General features: G+C 42.9%; 1 protein-coding gene across 1 annotated transcript; it reads left to right on the top strand.

The window, feature by feature from the left end:
• Positions 1–457: 457 nt before the first annotated feature.
• Positions 458–21,197, top strand: LOC137261861 (uncharacterized). Its single transcript, XM_067799665.1, has 2 exons — positions 458–565; positions 18,191–21,197. The coding sequence occupies exons 1-2, from the start codon at positions 475–477 to the stop codon at positions 19,015–19,017; spliced, it is 918 nt and encodes a 305-aa protein (XP_067655766.1). The 5' UTR covers positions 458–474; the 3' UTR covers positions 19,018–21,197.
• The last annotated feature ends 343 nt before the right edge of the window (positions 21,198–21,540 follow it).

The following is a 21,540-nucleotide window of genomic DNA, read 5'->3' as shown; positions in this document are numbered from 1 at the left end:
AGATCGGGGTAGGGGTAGGGCGCAGTCGGAAAGGTCTTGTTAAGCGGCACCCTGTGAAACACAGGCCCATGTTCAGAACAGCAGGGTATGGTATATTTTATATTTCTATTTTGAAACACCTATGAGATGAGCATTGACTCGACTTTTGTGTGATCTGTGGACCAACATACTGACTACAGATTACGCCTGAAGCCAGTCATTGCGTGGTCTGATATATGCCGCTCTGATCGACCGGCAGCAGCAGTTCAACATAAGGGACACTGGTCATGACGGCGGATGGAGGGAGACGATTCGACGTTTGGCGTGAGACGAGTTGTAAATCCCGCCTCGAGGAAGCTCGCGTGCGGGAGGTTTAATTTGTTGCACTTTATCAGCTCCAGCAACAAGTTTGCATACGATTAGCGTCCGAGGGAGGGGTATATAAGAGCTGCGTCGCCGGGTGGCTCGCTCTACGGAGACAGACAGGAAGTGGGGATGGTACCTGGCACGAGGACTATGCACGTGCTGTGGGTCGTCTGCTGTCACCTGGTCTTGCTCACCCTGCACGTAATGGCGTACCCCACAGGTAGGACGTGCTTTTATTTAAAATCAAACCAAGAAAAGAACACTTTAGAGTTAAAAGAATGTCTACGGTAACAAAACTACAACAATGATGAAAACATCTACCTTAACAACAATCAGTTATCAACAAAACAATCAATATATATATCCATGTTAGGCATACTTGCTTGTCTTAAAGGCCTTGTGTATTATTATCCTTTGTTTTTGAACCAACATATTTCACGAATAAACCCTAAAAGTGTCAAAATATAAACGCATGTATAAGAAATGGGATCAAACATTTGGCTCCAAAGCACTGAAGAGCATCACTGACAAGGTGAAAACGTAAGATGCAAAGAATATATTTAAACCTGCTTTTGTAGAATGTTACAAACGAATATTTAAATATTCCTAAGAAGTACTATATTCACTGTGTAAAGCAGCACAGTCTCCAATGTAATGCTGCAATTCAGTGATGCAGTGTCTCTGATGTATACATTGCCGTTTCATAATGCAGTGTCTCCCATGTTGATATTGCAGTTAAGTAAGGCAGTAACTTTGATGTTTATATTGCTGATAGGTAATGGAGTGTCTCCGATGTCAATATTGTAGTTACGTAATTCAGTGTCTCTGATGTTAATATTGCATTTCAGTAATGCAGTGTCTCTGATGTTGATATTGCTAATAGGTAATGCAGTGTCTCCGATTTCACTATTGCAGTTCAGTAATGCAGTGTCCCTGATGATAATATTGCAGTTACGTAATGCAGTGTCTCTGATGTTAATATTGCATTTCAGTAATGCAGTGTCTCTGATGTTGATATTGCTAATAGGTAATGCAGTGTCTCCGATTTCAATATTGTAGTTCAGTAATGCAGTGTCTCTGATGTTAATATTGCAGTTACGTAATGCAGTGTCTCTGATGTTGATATTGCTAATGAGTAATGCAGTGTCTCCGATGTCAATATTGCAGTTCAGTAATGCAGTGTCTCCGATTTCAATATTGCAGTTCAGTAATGCAGTGTCTCTGATGTTAATATTGCAATTCAGTAACGCAGTGTCTCTTATGTTGACATTAGAGTTAAGTACTGCAGTGTCTCTGATTTCAATATTGCAGTTAAGTAATGCAGTGTCTCTGATGTTTATATTCCTGATAAGTACTGCAGTGTCTCCCATGTCAATATTGCAGATCAGTAATACAGTGCAGCTGATGTTTATATTGCATTTAAGTAATGTAGTGTCTCTGATGTTAATATTGCACTTCAGTAATGCAGTGTCTCTGATGTTTATATTGCTGATAGGTAATGGAGTGTCTCCGACGTTAATATTGCACTTACGTAATGCAGTGTCTCTGATGTTGATGTTGCATTTCAGTAAAGCAGTGTCTCTCATGTTAATATTGCAGTTAAGTAATGCAGTATCTCTGATGTTGATGTTGCATTTCGGTAATGCAGTGTCTCTGATGTCAATATTGCAGATCAGTAATGCAGTGCATCTGATGTTTATAATACATTTCAGAAATGCAGTGTCTCTGATGTTTATATTGCTGATAAGTAATGCATTGTCTCCGATGTTAATATTGCAGTTCAGTAATGCAGTGCATCTGATGTTGGCACTGCAGTTCAGTAATGCAGTGCATCTGATGTTGGCACTGCAGTTAAGTAATGCAGCGTCTCTGATGTTTATACTGCTTTGAATTGACTTGCTTCTCATTATTTTTTTAACTTACTACGGTCATCAGAGGTTTATTGCCTCCGAAATGCTTAATACGTGCCAGTTGAATAAAACGTACATGTACCATGACATTAAGCCAGAGGAAAATAAAATCGTGCCAAACAACACCCTAAGACAGCGACATTTGTCTTGAAGTATAAATCGGAGCCACCCATTTGATTGCAGAGGACAAATCCAGCCTCCAGTTTCTAAACAAGCTGGATCATATTGCACAGCAATCAGTTTCACTCTTGAAAACCTCGGGCACTGACCGCTTTTGAACATTAAATCAACCGCTGTAGTAATGGTATGGTGACACAATGGCTGCTTTTGCCCATTATTGTTTAACAAAGGTAAATGTTTCTATGGGATATTCGCCCACTGATATGGGTGATTCTTTTAGTACTGATTTGTTTACCTGATATTCACAATATTAGTATTTACGAGAGATGTTGGTCATCTATAGTCCTTCACTTATGTATGTTTCAAGTCCTGTTCCCTGCTAATGGTTTCACATTACAGCCACTGACCATAGAGTGTCCTATCTACGTGGACACGACCCTTGTAATGCGAACCATGATCCAGAAACTGTCAAAAGGGCGATAACTAAAGATTGCTGTATGTGACTGCTAATAGCATAGACACATTAGATAAAGTCATTGATTAACGTGGAATTAGATAGAGGCCGTATGTCCACCAAAGAGGAGAGCTGATATACTCGTGGGTGTAGCAGGAGCAGGGTCGGTAAACTACGTTGTAGTTATTCGATACGGCTATATCATCTATACACTCGAATAATGGAATGTTATTTTGTGATTGGTAGGCCACGGGGATCTGACAATAACTCCATAATTTCTATCATCATTCCAAATATATATCGACCATCCGATTAATGTGTACTTTCGATATGCACTCAGTATGATGCAGACCCGTTTTGTTAAAACAATAGTATGTACGTCAAATATGATATACACTCGCTTCTGCGACTTGTTATATTTCCTATACTCTGTGCTTGACTGCATGTTACGGCGCTTGTAGAGTGTCTGAAGCTTGTTGTATTTGCTAAATTCTGTGCTTGACTGCATGGTGTGGCACCTGTACAGTGTATGCAGCTTGTTGTATTTGCTATACTGTGTGCTTGACTGCATGTTGTGGCAACGGTAGAGTATCTGAAGCTTCTTGCATTTGCTGTACTGTGTGCTTGTCTTCATGCTGTGGAACCTGTACAGTGTATGCAGCTTGTTGTATTTGCTATACTGTGTGCTTGACTGCATGTTGTGGCAACGGTAGAGTATCTGAAGCTTCTTGCATTTGCTGTACTGTGTGCTTGTCTTCATGCTGTGGCACCTGTACAGTGTATGCAGCTTGTTGTATTTGCTATACTGTGGGTTTGACTGCATGTTTAGGAGTCTCATATCTAGGCTGTTCGTTAGATGTTACAGATATGCCCTGACTCTGTTCCATCATCCCAGGCCTGGTGTTGTAACGTTAGATGGTCCGCCCTGCATGTCTTTTACTCCCGTCACGCAGAGAACAGTTTTATATCACATCCATCAAACACAGGCTCGGGAATCTGAGCCGGCTCCAGTTTGTGATCAGTCGTGTCTGTTTCTCCCTGGCTCTGGGTGGACGTCGGTCACGCCAGACCTGATGGCGATTCTTGGAGTCACTCGAAGGCTGTGAAGGTGTGGGAGTGAGAATGGGTGGTGCTGTTGTAAAGATGGTGCAATGAGGGGGTTGTTGTGCATCACCCATGGGTATGTGCTGCAGTCGCTGATGGTAACGTATGCGCAGTGTGTGAGTGTAAGCATTGTCTGAGCGTCATCCACCTAAGTGTGATGTGATCACGTACGGACGCTGTGTGCGTGTAAGTATTGTATGTCATCACCTATCTCTATGTGTTGACGGTCACGTACGGACGGTGAGTGCGTGTAAGTATTGTGTGTCATCACCTATCTCTGTGTGTTGACGATCAGGTGCGGACGCTGTATACGTGTAAGTATTGTGTGTCATCACCTATCTCTGTGTGTTGACGGTCAGGTGCGGACGCTGTGTACGTGTAAGTATTGCGTGTCATCACCTATCTCTGTGTGTTGACGGTCAGGTGCGGACGCTGTATACGTGTAAGTATTGTGTGTCATCACCTATCTCTGTGTGTTGACGGTCAGGTGCGGACGCTGTGTGCGTGTAAGTATTGTGTGTCATCACCTATCTCTGTGTGTTGACGGTCACGTACGGACGGTGAGTGCGTGTAAGTATTGTGTGTCATCACCTATCTCTGTGTGTTGACGATCAGGTGCGGACGCTGTATACGTGTAAGTATTGTGTGTCATCACCTATCTCTGTGTGTTGACGATCAGGTGCGGACGCTGTATACGTGTAAGTATTGTGTGTCATCACCTATCTCTGTGTGTTGACGATCAGGTGCGGACGCTGTGTGCGTGTAAGTATTGTGTGTCATCACCTATCTCTGTGTGTTGACGGTCACGTACGGACGGTGAGTGCGTGTAAGTATTGTGTGTCATCACCTATCTCTGTGTGTTGACGGTCACGTACGGACGGTGAGTGCGTGTAAGTATTGTGTGTCATCACCTATCTCTGTGTGTTGACGGTCAGGTGCGGACGCTGTGTACGTGTAAGTATAGTTTGTCATCACCTATCTCTGTGTGTTGACGATCAGGTGCGGACGCTGTATACGTGTAAGTATTGTGTGTCATCACCTATCTCTGTGTGTTGACGATCAGGTGCGGACGCTGTGTACGTGTAAGTATTGTGTGTCATCACCTATCTCTGTGTGTTGACGATCAGGTGCGGACGCTGTGTGCGTGTAAGTATTGTGTGTCATCACCTATCTCTGTGTGTTGACGATCAGGTGCGGACGCTGTGTGCGTGTAAGTATTGTGTGTCATCACCTATCTCTGTGTGTTGATGGTCACGTACGGAAGGTGAGTGAGTGGTGGCGTTATGTGTCATCGTGTAACTATGTGTGTTGTGGTCACCAGTGGTCACGTACGGACGTTGTGTAATTGGAGACTGTGTGTACGCTATGTACCTCAGTATGTCGCAGACCCTGCCGGTTAATGTGGACTGCGAGGACGATGCGTGGTGGAGACCCATTCAAAATCCGTCACTGGTTCGATGTCCTTACATCGAATACATGATAAAATCTCAGTGATGCCTAGCACACAAGATATAGACGAATGGCGTAATGAAGAGGAATAAAATACTGCAAATTATTTCACTTTTCTTCTCTCGATCCTAAGTATATGCATCTACCAAACTGTCGTTATACGAGACATTGATGGCTACCCGTGTAACCTGCTCAGCAGCCATCTGAATCTAAAACATGGTGGTATGTTCGTGACTTCAAGGGTTGTTCAATAACACGAAGACAATGGGAACATGTAATAGTAAATGGATCTGAAATGTACTTAAAACAAAAGTGGACCCATTTTCCCAGCCGCATCTGTGTATGTTAATGATGAGAAACATTTGTTTTACCCTATCATTAAAATGCGCTTCGACAACAGATTACAATGGATATGTTGGTGAGTGTATGATTTAGAACCAGTCACAAGAACAACGCGATAAAGCTGCACACCAACCAAACATGGAACCTCATAATTACAAAACACGCGGACGCCCTTCCCCAACCTAAATCTGTGTCACATATATGCCTTTAAGCGATCAACTGATTGTAGGCACATGTTAAACTCTTATGATCCGACACTTGGTGCGTGTATGTCTGTGTTGCTGTGGGCAAAAGCACTTGTCTATGTGACAATACTCTGTCAACAAGGAACTCTCAGGAAGTCTTGAGACCCGGAAATTGTTGTGGAGAACATAATGATGATTGTCGTGTGTATCAAATGACAGAGCGGACGAATCTGCGCCGTACGTCGTGTGTAACCTTACCAGAAATGGCCATCTCTGAATTTCAGAATGATTAATAACAAAAACAGCAAACTCGAACACAAAACACGGGTTGAATGCCATGCTGACATTGTCAATATTCCTAATGTAAAATTTAATGACAATTTTGTTGTGCTTAATCATCAAGTAATCAGTTATAATATAGCAAATGGCCAATCAATGATTAACTATCGATAAAGGCAGTAATACACATTCAGTCAGTCTACTTAGTTGAGACTGAATGAGGAGACCCGGGGCTGCACGTCAAGCATGTCAACAAACATTCCCAATAATCGTTGGTGCTTGCCGTCAGCGGGCAATAAGTAGCCTCTTCTCCATCACGCAGGTAGAAGTTTCTCCCTGTTTGGGTTGTTTGGGTTATCGATGCTTTATTTATTCACCCACAAATAGTTATAGATCAGCCGTAAGAAGATGACTCAGCTTACATAAGTTCACATGGAGTTCATAGATAAGGCACGTTGCAGCGTTGCCCACACCAAACTGCCGTAACGGGGGTAGTACAACATGAGTTGTCACGCCAACGCTCCAGGTACATCACAGTTTTCATCTTTCAAGGCGACTGATCACTGAGTACATATCACAGCTGTTCAAGTTTTGGCCTTGAGAATTGCAAGGTTTATTGAATGTGACTAATCGAAATATGCATTGGTCATGTGTTTGTAAAGATCGTGCTGGATCAAATTGCAGTTAGGTTTCGAAAATTGGTTTAACATTGTTCTTCATTGTTGCACGGGGTGGAGACTAGGTTGGGTGGTAGGACCATGTACAGGTTGTAGACATGGAATGGGATCACTCTCTTAGTAAATCCCATCATTTCCTTGGAAATGGAGACATGTAGATAAGACACGCTCAAATGTCCATATGCCTTTGAACGTTATGCCTTGTATCCCATACCAAAGGTACTAAAATACTTTATATCTGCACATCATACCTGTAACTAACACATCACAGCAGCTTATTACCACAGTGTGAAATACTGTGTTGTTGTCAGACCTGCCGATGCTTTATGACGCTATGTCTGAATGAGCAAACCAGGGTTATGCAAGCTGACATGTTCCCACGAGGTCCCCAGTTCAATCCAAAACACACAGCAGCAGGTTCTTCAGACTTATTCAGAGAGACTGGGACATTCCACCAGGGTCACACCTGCAAGCCACACGGGGTATCACGATTCAATGGACTTTCTTTATTGTGTATCAGATATACAATGTACACTGTTGGGGACAGAATTCCATACTGGGAAGACATAATTATGTCAATGTGCATTCCAGAAGCATCCTATTGTTTGTTGTCTTTCTTATAAACCTGTCGATATTCTTGTTTTACAACCGCACGCCTCATGCAACATTTGATTTATGTCCTGCCACGTGTGAAGGAGATCATGAAAAGCAAGGGTCAGTTGTGATTCACACATCCACGGGCAAACTGTGTTTTCACCAGCATGTGTGTATATTGATAAGTGTGTATTGAATAAGCCTTCAGCAACCCATGCTTGCCATAAAAAGCGACTGTGCTTGTTGTAAGAGGCGACTAACGGGATCCGGTGGTCCGGCTCACTGACCTGGTTGACACATGTCATCGGTTCCCAATGGCGCAGATCGATGCTCATGTTGTTGGCCACTGGATTGTCTGGTCCAGACTCAATTATTTACAGACCGCCACCATATAGCTGGAATATTGATGAATGTGGCGTTAAACTAAACTCACTCACTCACTTACTCACTCAGTTGTACCTTGGAGATGCCTACTCTCTGAGTCAATACAGTTCTCTCGACATAGATGTTATTCATTAAGAAGTCTAACTAACCACAATGTGTTTTCTCAATAAACGTAAGTTGCCATTTTCACGGGTCATTTTCAAACGATCCTGACCCTTGGACAATTGTCATGTAAAGATATCTGAAGTCACTACGTTTTGTCACTAATAGCTCATTCTACAAGCAATGGGCATTTTCTTTAACTTTGTCAAGTTTCGTACAAAGCTGATCGATTTCAACGTCGCTAAGCGTCGGTGGGGTAGCCTACTGGTTATCGCGTCTGCTGAAGACCCTGGTTCGAATCCAAACGTTTACTATGTGTGAAGCCCATTTCTTGTGTCTCCCGCTGTGATATTGCTGGTATATTGCTACAAGAGACGTAAAACCACAGTCACTCAACAGCCATAAGTAAGGAACAATGCTGTCAAATCATTTAAGTTTTTTTCAAAATGTACAAGCTAATAATTGCATTTGACACAAATATTTTTTTTCTGTGATTTTCTGTGATTCTGCACTTGTGCTTGGTGATTGTACACTGACCCAAAAAAGAAACGCATAGCTGAAATCTCATTTTTAAAGTAGATTTTTTCGGAAAATATGGAATGGAATGACAATTAATGTAAATATTAAGTGTTTTTATAGTCAATACAACCAAAACAGACAAACAAACACAACCTCTGGTGATTATTCGCCACACCACAGCACCTTGAAAACGCTTTGTATAATCTGCACGTGGGAAAATCTGAAAGCATTATGCACGTGCAAATGCAGGATCCCAATCTTGATTATGATGGCTATAAAAGGGGACAGGTCCTGTTGCGATTCATTCTTCGAATTTCTTTCTATGCGACGCGAAAAATGCCAAGGTTAAATGAAGAAAACAGAAATAGAGCCATTGGACGTCTGGAAGCTGGGGAAAGTCAGTCATCAGTTGCCAGACGTCTGAATGTGAGGCAGAGCACGATTTCCCGTCTCTGGCAACGATACACGCAACACAACTCGACCAGAGACCGTCCAAGGAGTGGGAGACCAAGGGTGACAACTCCAGCACAAGACCGCTACATCCGGGTGCTTCATCTGCGTAATCGGGCCGTCACTGCTACGTATACCGCTGATCACGTTCCTGGGCTGCGTAGAGTCTCTCCACAAACCATCAGGAATCGCCTAAGAGAGAATGGAATTCGACCTATGCGACCTCATGCAGGACCTGTTCTGCATCCCCATCACCGTCGTGCACGTCTTCAGTGGTGCAGGAACGTTCGGGCATGGAACCTCTTGAATTGGAGGAGGATCTGGTTCAGCGATGAGTCACGTTTTCTGCTGTACAGACATGATGGAAGGATGCGTGTTTACAGACGTCGAAATGAGAGATATGCTCGACAGTGCGTTCGTGAGGTCAACAGACACGGTGGTGAAGGTGTAATGATGTGGGGAGGCACATCTATGAACGGCAGGACACAGTTGGTGCATGTGCAAGGGAATCTCAATGCTGTACGCTACCGGGATGAAATTCTGAACCGTCATGTTGTTCCTACAATTGACGCTAGAAGGGAAATTTTCCAGCACGACAATGCAAGACCGCACACAGCACGCATTACCACGGATTTCCTTGCCAACAACAACATTACAGTTCTTCCATGGCCCTCAAAATCGCCGGATTTGAACCCAATTGAACATTTATGGGACCAATTGGGTAAACGGTTACGACGTCGAGAGCCGCAGCCACAGACACGTCTACAGTTGGTGAATGCGTTGCGAGATGAGTGGAGAAGAATCCCACAAAGGCGGATACGACGTCTTATACAGTCAATGCCCAGGCGATGCAGAGCAGTGATTGATGCCCGAGGTGGTCACACCAGATACTGACTTTCTCACTATGCCATGGAAAATAGAGACGCTTAATACCACTGTGAATGACTGTATATGTCTTGACACACATTTGTTAATACCCGTGTGAATTATCATTGCTCAAGTTCCATTACTTTTTGTGCAATTTAAGTTAATAAATCATCTCTCATAACATTGGATTTTCACCTATGCGTTTCTTTTTTGGGCCAGTGTATTAAGGACTGTGGTTGTTTGGAGATTGTATTGAGAACTGTGGTTGTTAGGTGATTGTATTAAGGAGTGTGGTTGTTTGGTAATTGTATTAAGAACTGTGGTTGTTTGGTAATTGTATTAAGGACTGTGGTTGTTAGGCGATTGTATTTGGGATTATGCAAGAGCTGTATCTGCTGTATAGATTTTCTGTAAAATAATCCAGGGGAGGAGTGGTTTATAGTTGCACATGTTGATGGTACCGATGCGTGGTATGGACAGATTTCTTTTTCAGTTAATATACTCTATTTAGATGTAGCATTATTTATGTGTCACTTGAACTAATTCCTTGAATGATTTATACCACATATTCATCAGTATGGTCCATATTTGAGAACTGACGAATGTTGTCAGCAACAGGGAAGGGACCTGTGATTATATGACCTGCAGGTTGCTCACGACATAAGGAATCTCGCCAGCTACAAGTATCAACCTTAAGGGCTGCCAAGTCCACGTTGTGCATGACGTTCCTGTAGCCTCCCTTTAGGTGCTCTTCTGTATATGTGTATGTGGTTTGACTGTTGATAAACACGAGGTCGAACGAGAAAGTTCCAAGTTTATGGCGATGTGGTGGCACAGTGCTCGAACGTTCAAGAATCAGTGACTATATATAAGGCTGGTTGATGTGTTGACCACACACACGGACTTACACTCGAGGTTATTCGGGAGTTGTGTCATCATTCGACCTGCCTACATCTGTCTGCCTCTTCGTCAAGCCTGACCTACATTCAAGACCGCGCGCTGTGAAACATTTAGTAGAACTATTTCTCACTGAAAACCGAGACTTTGGTGAGTTGATATCATATTTGCGAGTCATTGCTTTATGTTTGACTCAGCTGCATTGTATCAGAAACCTCTATTGTGAATCATTGTATCTTGCTCTTGTCTGCTCGATACATAATATTGAATATCTCAGACTTGTCGGTGTTATATTTTGCGGGTTCATAGGGGATTTCTTATACCTTTTGTCTTAACAATAGAACTCTATGAAACACATGGACATAGATATTAAACTGTAAAACATGTGGACATAGGCAGTGCACTGTGAAACACGTGGGAATAGATAGGTCACTGTGAAACACACGGGCATAGATAAGACACTGTGAAACACGTGGGCATAGAAAGGTCACTGTGAAACAGACGGGCATATATAGAGCTCCGTGAAACAATTGGACATAGCCAGGATGACAGGATGTTTTCATTTTCAGAACAACCCAGGATAACAGTGTTCATAATGTTCGGCAAGCCATGTAAACAGTTGAAATAACGGAAAAGCAAGCAACACGCGGTATTGTTACAGTGTTCATAATGTACGACAAGCCATGTAAACAGTTGAAATAACGGAAAAGCAAGAGGCGGTATTGCTACAGTGTTCATAATGTACGACAAGCCATGTAAACAGTTGAAATAACGAAAAGCAAGAGGCGGTATTGCTACAGTGTTCATAATGTACGACAAGCCATGTAAACAGTTGAAATAACGGAAAAGCAAGCAACACGCGGTATTGCTACAGTGTTCATAATGTACGACAAGCCATGTAAACAGTTGAAATAACGGAAAAGCAAGCAACACGCGGTATTGTTACAGTGTTCATAATGTACGACAAGCCATGTAAACAGTTGAAATAACGAAAAGCAAGAGGCGGTATTGCTACAGTGTTCATAATGTACGACAAGCCATGTAAACAGTTGAAATAACGAAAAGCAAGAGGCGGTATTGCTACAGTGTTCATAATGTACGACAAGCCATGTAAACAGTTGAAATAACGAAAAGCAAGAGGCGGTATTGCTACAGTGTTCATGATGTACGACAAGCCACGTAAACAGTTAACGGACAACACAGACGCGGTATTGCTATCATGCGGTACTGACCACGTGACATCAACTGAGGTATATTGAAATACAATCATAACCAAACTAAACCAGCTTCGCCAGGTGGAGCGAACATAATACTGAAGGGTCAGCAACTCATTATAAGGTCAGCGCCAGAGCTATATTCAATAATCTCAGACGGTGGTGATTCGAACTGTTCCCGAGTGAGGAGTAATCTAACAATTGGCCTCCATGATCAGGGTGATCTTCACCAGTGGCATACTGTCTTTCTGGGATAAAGCAATGCCTAATAGGGCCTTAAACATTGCATTGAACACGTGTCCTTGTGCTCCTAGAGACTTCATTTTTTATGCTGGGACTGTAGGAATGTCTGTATCATGTAAATATGTATCATGATGAATGCACAATGACAATTAGAAAGTGTTACAACGTGTCATATGTTGTAGTTCCATTTGTGTATTAACCACGATGGATGAGTGTTTGTCTCACTTGAGATGGGGACCAAACTGTACTTAAATCTGACCTTTACTGAGAAAGTTTAATCCCACACATATGTAGTATCACGCTTGTCCGTCATGATCATCTGTGGAAACTATTTCTGTGGAGTTCCATACTGTGGAAACATTGCATTAACCCTTGACAGGACGTGTAATGAGTACACACACACATCATCCAATCCTATTTATATACATTGTGGTGGTCTTCAAGGAGAAGATAAATAAAATCCCAAGTTAATGACCTCGTTACGTTCTGTAGGGGATTTTAATCGCCCTGATCACTGGCGATTCCTCTGTGATATGAAAATGCACCATTTGTTTCTAAGGCGAAGCGGTTTTACTAGTTGGTAACTACAAAGGTTAATGACATTAGATACAAGATATGTTTGCAGAACGGACGTGGAGTCCTACAACAGATGACACCACTTTCTTGTCAGTTGTTTTTGGTGTTAACGTCTGGTGGACAAGGCGTCGTACTTGGGATCAGAAGGTTGGTGGTTCGAATTCCAGAACGTAAGGTATTAGTATAGAATACTCGCAGTGGCATTGGTGTCAAGGTCTTAGTATAGAATACTCGCAGTGGCATTGGTGTCAAGGTCTTAGTATAGAATAAACATATGCCTTATAGTCAATGTCCAACAGATTTTGATGACTAAAGGGATTAATTTGCTCAGCATGTATGAAACATCAAATTTTACTTTACTTTTAGCATTTTTATGAGACGCCAACGTCAGATAAGTGTGCAACACTTGCCCTGCACAGCATAGTGCCAGGGGAGTTGGAGGAGGAGGGGGCATGTTCCAAGCCTGAGTGACATATGAAACCCTGAAGAAAAATTTCCCCATTCATAGGCTTGTTTCTATGGAAACGCACCTCCTCTGGCCACCTGACTGACACAACAGGAAATTAAAATCGTGATTTGAAAATGAGAAATGTATTTACAAAATGTATGTTTTGTAGCCTCTCTGCCTCTATAGTTTTACTGTGCGTCCTCATAACATACCTTTTTATGCTGTGACTTAATATCAACCTGAACCGGTAGGTCAGTGTTCTGATATTACATGGAATGTACTTGTACACTGCATTGCTTTGCATCAAAAGACAGTTGAGACAAGGTCATGAGGCCACACCCAATCTGTGTGTAGGTCTGGCCCCAGGCCTTTAAAGTCATGGACTCAGATGCCTAAATTCATAAATATAGTTGCGTCCAGGTTTCAAATCTGTTTGGAAATCGAGTGGTTGTCAGCTTTCCATAGCCATGGCGACGGCATTTGTGTTACAGATGCACTTAGGGTTACAAAGCACTGTAATGAGTGAGTTGAGTTTTACGCCGCACTCAGCAATATTCCAGCTATATGGCGGCGGTCTGTAAATAATCGAGTCTGGACCAGACAATCCAGTGATCAACAACATGAGCATCGATCTGCGCAATTGGGAACCGATGACATGTGTCAACCAAGTCAGCGAGCCTGACCACCCGATCCCGTTAGTCGCCTCTTACGACAAACTGAGTCGCCTTCTATGGCAAGCATGGGTTGCTGAAGGCCTATTCTACCCCGGGACCTTCACGGGTCACAAAGCACTGTACGTGTTACAGGCATGACAGATGTTTAGTGCTGACTCGCTGGTTTGCTTTGTCCAGCCTGCACCTGTACCACTACACCACCACACTACTGCCTCATATTGTTGTATCTTACATTGGTGGTGTGATGATGTCCATGTAGCATCAGTGATGATGAAGCACTTACATACTGACAGGACGGCAGCAGACTTGACGACAATAACCAAAAACGATATTTATGTCCATGCAAATGTCGATAGTGCGTTTATTAGTAGTTTCCAATTGTCTTTTCGTCTCAAGACCTTCAATCACTTAACTGATAATAAACAACCTGATCTTCTCCCCGCAAATATCTCGAGTATCGTGATCAATGGTGCCGCGGTGATGGCGATAGGACAAGCCAACAGCTTCCGCACACACTCACGGCGGGAGGGCGCCAGCTGCTTCACGTCTTTATCAGACCGAGGAGATTATGTCAAGAAAAAACATCACAATGATCTCAGTGAATGGGCAACAGCATATACAAGAGGAGAATCTGATGAAAATATGAATGAAATTGGTAAAGATGTCATTGGTATGACATTCATCTTCCGCCTGTCGAAGACTGATATCTTTGTAACCACAAGGGACAATTCAGGAAAGATTAGTTCGAATTTTGTTATAAGCGGCGTTGTGAAGTACACATGTCTATCTTATGACCTGGACCTCAGACATGAGAAAGCCACACACGCTGGACCTCAGACCCTAGCTGGCCACCACCACCGACCTACACATAACACACAACACCCCACAGTAAGATTTCAATCATCCTTTACCTCCCCTCATCCCGCCTCACACCCACCCTTACACCCAACACACTAACATCACGCACCCACACCCATAGTCTGTTTCACAGTCAAGAACCACATTATATTGCCTACTACCAAGCCAAATCTTCAGTGCTAAAACCTAACATGAAGCAATTCTGAATCACTGATATCGCTAGGGCTCCTGTTCAATTGAAATGGGTTTGTTTGTTGGTATCATTAGTCCACCATACTCAAACCCACACCGATCTTCCACTCCCATCAATGTCCACTCCCATCAGTGTCCACTCCCATCAGTGTCCACTCCCATTAACCAACAACCACAACCTATCAACTGTGTCTAATCTACTTTCACACCTTCATCATGTCGCAATATTGGGATCATGTTTCGAAAATAACAAAGTATTATTCCACCTGCAAACCCGTGGGCGATGCAAAATATCAATATATTATTTTTTTTTCATTAAAACATGGCGAAAACCAATCAATAAGAAACATGCAATATCAGCGTTTTATGTCATCCGAACACTGAGGAGGTGAGTACAGAGAAAGGGACGACGATATATGTCAACCGCTCATCAGGACTATCTAAATGCACTCACACGGACTCGAAACGGGATATTACAGATGCGCTTCCTCTAACGGACCTGGTAATCCGACCCAAGCGTGTTGTGGCCTGACATCAAGTGAGGCCGTTACAAGCGGTGGGCCAGGCTTGTCCTTCTGGCGTATGTCGTGGCGTGACCAGCCATGGCTAGGGACAGGAAAAGAGGTCATGTTTCATCCAATCAATCTACTGCCAACAATTATCGAATCGACTCTCAGCTGATGTAATCAATCCTGTTCAGTGTTTTACGGTGTCACCGATGCCACGTTGTGAGGTGACGTGACTTATCACGTGGGACTCCGGCCACGACCCTTTCAGAATTTTCCCAGGTTATAACATTACCTCCACATTTTGACGCCATGTTTAAATATGTCATCTGAATCTTGCATCCAGACTTTGTGTTTGAGTGTGCCCGTGTTGTCTCTCTTATGCGTGTGTCTATGTGTGAGAGTAGCTCTCTCTCTCTCTCTCTCTCTCTCTCTCTCTCTCTCTCTCACTCTGTGTGTGCGTGTGTGTGTGCGCGCGCGCGTGTGTGTACAGATTGATAATGATTTTCTGGTCGAACTCTAACCACTGGTTTACTGCACGGATGTTAACCGTTAAAGACACAGTGTGTCATAAAACCGTATTCCTAGAGCCTTATCTGTATTTTGAGAGTCACAAGAGGTCTGGGGTTATTGTTTAGAGTAATTATGTATGTTCAAGGTCAACTGGATACCGCATCCTTTGCTCTTGTAGACTGTAGAGGTGAAGGTCACAGCCAGACTAACCCAGCCGGCACCATTATCAGTGATACCAGCCGGTGCTGACCTTGTACTTTGCTGTTTCAGGTGTACTAATTTCGTAATCAAACAAGTCATTTAGAAGCGGAGTGCATAAGAAAAGCCAGATTTATGAATGAGAGCTTGCTTGCTCCTTCATCAAAGGCTTGCCTAGTTTTGTAATATAGAAGACACTGTGATGGTGTAAATGCTGACGTTAATGAAGGTTCATTGATTGGATATTTGTGGCATTAACAGTTCATAGATTAACAGTTCATAGATTACTGTTAATCTTGGGGGTTCTTACCGTTCGCACTGTCAGTCTGAACAGTTCATTCTTAGAAGTTGTGAGTGTCTGGAATTCAAAGTGAAGACACTGACAATCCTCAAAGTGATGGTTCTCCGACTGGTCACATTCAGCTCCACAGACACACATTTCACACACAATTCACTGAAAATGGTCACTTGCAATTGTTGATAGCTCATAGCTATTATATAGGTATATACTGGACAAAATACGTTAAGGATGCTGCTATTGTATAACTGATATTTTATCAGTGTGTCAATGAATAAATACATCATATTCATGATTTCAAAATTTACAAATATCCCTAAATATTTTTGTCCAGTATATTACATCCACGGTCGCCAGGCAGCCCGTGTAAAGGAGTAGCCACGCACGGTCTCAAGACTGCAACATTAAATGTCGAGTTTACTGCAATTAATTCCCAATAGTGGGTTTTTCCAAATGTTCATTTGTCGCTCAAAGGCAAGACAGTCTCCAACTCTATGGGGATTATGTGGATTATCATTGGAACGTGAAACTAAGACGAAGTAAAAGTTACCTTCGGTCGGATTAACTGCGGCAGCGCAAAAGAGTTTACATGAAGGCCAAAGTCATGACTCTTCACGAAATCCGCTTGCCCTAGAAATGAAAATATGTTAGACAAACACTCTACATATATATATATATGTGTGTGTGTGTGTGTGTGTGTATGTATGTATGTATGTATGTATGTATGTATGTATGTATGTATGTATGTATGTATATATATATGTGTGTGTGTGTATGTGTATGTGTGTGTGCGTATGCGTGCGTATGTGTGTGTGTAGGAGAGAGAGAAACTGAGACTATTGTATGTATATGTGACAAACCAAGACACGCCACAGGAAGGACGCACCTGGAATTATGAGCAAGGCTCCACACAGAGATAGGTGCATGTTAAGTAAAATGCCATGCAGATTTAAACATAAAACCTCGGTAATCCATGAGCCTGAAAACATGTATAATTATTATGTATTATTGGTGTTTTTGCAGTAAAATACAACCTCTTCGTAGAACCTACCTGAAGTGTAGCATCTTTCTTTGGCTTACCTCACACATAAATGTCCTTTTCTGATTGGCTAAGCGCTCTTCTATTATTTTCAATGCATCCCACTTATAAGCGAGGTACAATCTACTCCGTTGCCTGTGGGATAGTAATGTACATGTACTTCTTCAATAACATTGAATTACGCATGATGCATGGAAATTACTGATGTTTAGCGAATGCAAATCGATGGAAGTGAGATATCTCTAAATCTTTTTTTATCTTGTGTCGTCTGCAAAATCTAGCGATGGCAAAATCCATATAGATTTGCCTCGTTCATTAAATATAGTTTGACAAAACTTTCAAATGTAGTGAATATAAAGAAGGGGAATTACACCGCGGCGACTTTACTGAGACAATACCTGCGGGAAAAGCAGCAAGATGCAAGATTAGAGCCGTTTAATTCACACAGGTTGGCTGATCCTGTACCCATGCTTCAAACAGTTCAAAATTACCATTGAGGTGTTCGGTAAGATAAACACATTGTTCTCTGGTCCCTCGGGTCCATGGGTTGATGTACCTTCGATGCTTGTTTATGTAAACCTCACCCTGCGGACTCAGGGAACATAAACAATCATTGACAGTTCCTCAACCCATACCCAACCAAGTGACCAGCGAACAACTTATACTGTTCCAACGCATTCGGTTTATGTCTAATGTTTCTTCCTTCGTTTGCATATATTAAGTTAACTGTACTTCCATTGTTTTTTCATTCAGGAAAATTCGGCGAAAGTGAATCCCTTTCTTACTCCCCATCATACGACTTCATCGACGAATACCTCCGCCATAATGACGAAGAGCTCACACCGAGCGACTCCGAACTCGGAGATCTGATCTGGGACCTACTGTATCGTCCAAACGCCCAGACCCTCCCCTGGAAGAGGAACACCGAAGGAATGGGGCGACAACAAAGCTGGGATATCGATAACGGAAGACATCATAAAAGACAACAAGGCTGGTATACAGATTATGGTAAAAGGCAACAGGGATGGCACTCTGATTATGGTAAAAGGCAACAGGGATGGCACTCTGATTATGGTAAAAGGCAACAGGGGTGGCACTCTGATTATGGTAAAAGGCAACAGGGGTGGCACTCCGATTATGGCAAAAGGCAACAGGGATGGTACATCGATTATGGCAAAAGGCAACAGGGCTGGCCCTCTGATTGGAATGCAGGCTATATCGCTCGAAATGAAGACAGTGTGTCGCCCAGAGACGTATCTCTGACCGGCATCTACAAGACGCTGTCCCGGGGCTGGCGTCCATCTTACCGGAAACGTCAGCAGGGCTGGCACGTGGATTATGGTAAGAGGAGCATGAATGTCGACGACGTCACGTGGTACGATAGACCTCTAGAACATTATGAAAGTCTTGGAAGGAATTTGGACCTTCCGCCTTATACCCCGACGTTTGCTACCGAAGATGAGCCTAATGCCAACGTGCAGGCAGAATCTTCTGGATATGAAGATCTAGAGCAGGAGATACGGAGACGACAGCTACGTTTGGACCCTGAACAAGATGGACTGTACGAGTTAAAACACTAGCAAAGCTGGCACACTCGACAAGCGGATATTCTCATGGCTCACACTGTACAACACCAGATGAAACTGGGAGTGTTGAGGACAACGTTGTCCTGGAGGGTGGGGTTGAGGATGGGATGGGCGGGGCTCGGGATGGTATACGTGGGGTTGAGGATGGGATGGGCGGGGCTCGGGATGGTATACGTGGGGTTGAGGATGGGATGGGCGGGGCTCGGGATGGTATACGTGGGGTTGAGGATGGTATGGGCGGGGCTCGGGATGGTATACGTGGGGTTGAGGATGGTATGGGCGGGGCTCGGGATGGTATACGTGGGGCTGGGCATTTTATGTGTTGGCATGATAGGGGCTGGAGATACAGTATGGTTCAAAATTATTGAGAATAGCTAAAGCATTTCATATTATTAAACGAGAACAAATCAGATACAATTGAATGTATTGTGAAAGTGAACTGACCTTTTCATGTTGTGTAGGTAACAATTTAATATTTTATCAAGTCTCCTTGAGCTTCACGGCACAATCTAAGACGGGTAGGCATACTTCCTATCAGAGAGGTTAGTGTCTCGTGAGTTATGCTGTCCCAGTATCGGACCACTTCTCTTTTCATGTCTTCAATTTTTGTCAACCCCTTTTGATTCACACATCCCTTCATCATCCCCCAAATGTTCTCAATGGGATTTAAGTCAGGACTATATGCAGGAAATGGTAATGCAGTCACATTTTTCTCCTGAAACCACTGCTTGGCATGTTTTGCGGTGTGTTTAGGATCATTATCTTGCTGCAAAATCCAGTCATTTCCATAAAACACATGTGCACATGGAAGGAGAAAATTATCTAATATGTTAGTGTAGCGTTGACTTGTCAGATTTCCCTCAAACACACACAGCGGGGTCGTTCCTAATATGGATATCCCTCCCCATACATGAAACTTTGGGCTGTATTTAGGTCGTCGACACAACGGTGCTGACGCAGACTTTGTCCACTCAACACGCCTGTCTTTATGTTCTTGTTTCATGAGAGGAGAAGGAATTCCAGTCTTTTTCTCCCATCCAAGATCAATCAAATTTCTTCTAACTGTAGATTTTGATACAACTGTTGATCCCCTTTCTATCATTTCATACCTGATGTTGGAGATGCTTGCCCTTTGGTTTTTAGACGCTAAAATTCCCAGCCGGACGCGATCTGAGAAGTCCAATTTTCTGCGTCTCCCTGCTCCTTTCTGGTTCCCAAAATCCTTTCCCTCTTTAAAATTCTTCCTGATCCTATACACAGTAGAAAGAAGAGTTCCTGTTCTCTCTGCCAATGTATTTACATCATCAATTCCTTGATTACACAACTCAAAAATCAACCTTCTTTTATCTTCAGCAGACATTGTTGACAGTGCTGAGGAAAATGACGTCTGCTACAAATTCAGGGGAGGTAACTCTAATTGTACTATACTCAGTGGGCCAAGATGAGTTCCCTCCCTTATACCATTACTTAGTTTTAAGTATCAGTGAATCAGTTGAGGTGTTAGGATAGCTCAAAGTAAGAGGAAAAATTCTCAATAATTATGAACCAGACTATACAAGGGAAGGAACGTGGATTCAACAGGGTATGGAAAGGATTCATGAGGAAATGATATGGATTTAACAGGGAAGGAAAGGGTTTAACAGGGAGTAGTGTGGGTTTAACAGGGAAGGGTTGGGATTTAACAAGGAAGGATAGGGATTAACAAGGAGTAGTGTGGATATAACCGGGAAGGGTTGGGATTTAACCGCAAAGAGTAGGGGTTTAGCAGTGAAGGGTATGGTTTAACAAGGAAAAGTATAGATTTAACAGGGAGAGGTATGGTCCTTTCACAGCAGAAAGAACAGATCTTGACTAGACCGCTGTGTGAAATTCTTACTGTGATCTATACTACCTGTGTTTGCCAGTGAACATTACCTGCGACAGCCAATGGGCGTCCAGTATGACTTTAAGCAGAGAGAATTGTGATTCCTGGAACTAGTATCACAGTACATTTCTTCATATCCGAATCAAAGTTTATGAACTTCAACATGTCCAATCTTGACCTATTGTACACATATCTTGTGACACATTTGGTACTGAGTCAGTCCAGCGTCCTTTATTTTTTCATGAAACTGCCATTGTATCTGTATACATCAGACTTTTACATCAATAGATTTTATGGTATTGAGAGCAAACACTGCTTCCGCTTATATTTTGCGACTCAGACATGATATAGCAACCATAGCAACACCATTATCAGTCAACAGAAACCAGATCCATGTCTACATCACTGATGAATTATGATTCGGTCTTGTTGGATTCACCCTTATCCGTTACAACCCGTGAAGATCCGGGCTAGAAGTGATCTTCAGTAACCCATGCTTGTCTATAGAGGCGGCTAATGAGATCGGGTGGTCAGTCTCGCTTGACACGTTATCGGTACCCAGTAGCGCAGATCGACGCTCATGATATGATATCACTGGACTGTTTGGTTTCTCTCGATTAATTACAGACTGCCGCCATAAAGCTGGAATATTG

The sequence above is a fragment of the Haliotis asinina genome, chromosome 14, assembly GCF_037392515.1.
Source record: "Haliotis asinina isolate JCU_RB_2024 chromosome 14, JCU_Hal_asi_v2, whole genome shotgun sequence".
NCBI classification, from domain to species: domain Eukaryota; kingdom Metazoa; phylum Mollusca; class Gastropoda; order Lepetellida; family Haliotidae; genus Haliotis; species Haliotis asinina.
Note: the sequence above shows the minus strand (reverse complement) of the source record. Positions and strands in the feature narration are given on the sequence as shown.

Coding starts and splice junctions, on each gene's coding strand:
- LOC137261861 (XM_067799665.1), top strand. CDS start 475: ATGGTACCTGGCACGAGGACTATGCACGTGCTGTGGGTCGTCTGCTGT. Junction 566..18,190: donor CGTAATGGCGTACCCCACAG/GTAGGACGTGCT, acceptor TTTTTCATTCAG/GAAAATTCGGCGAAAGTGAA.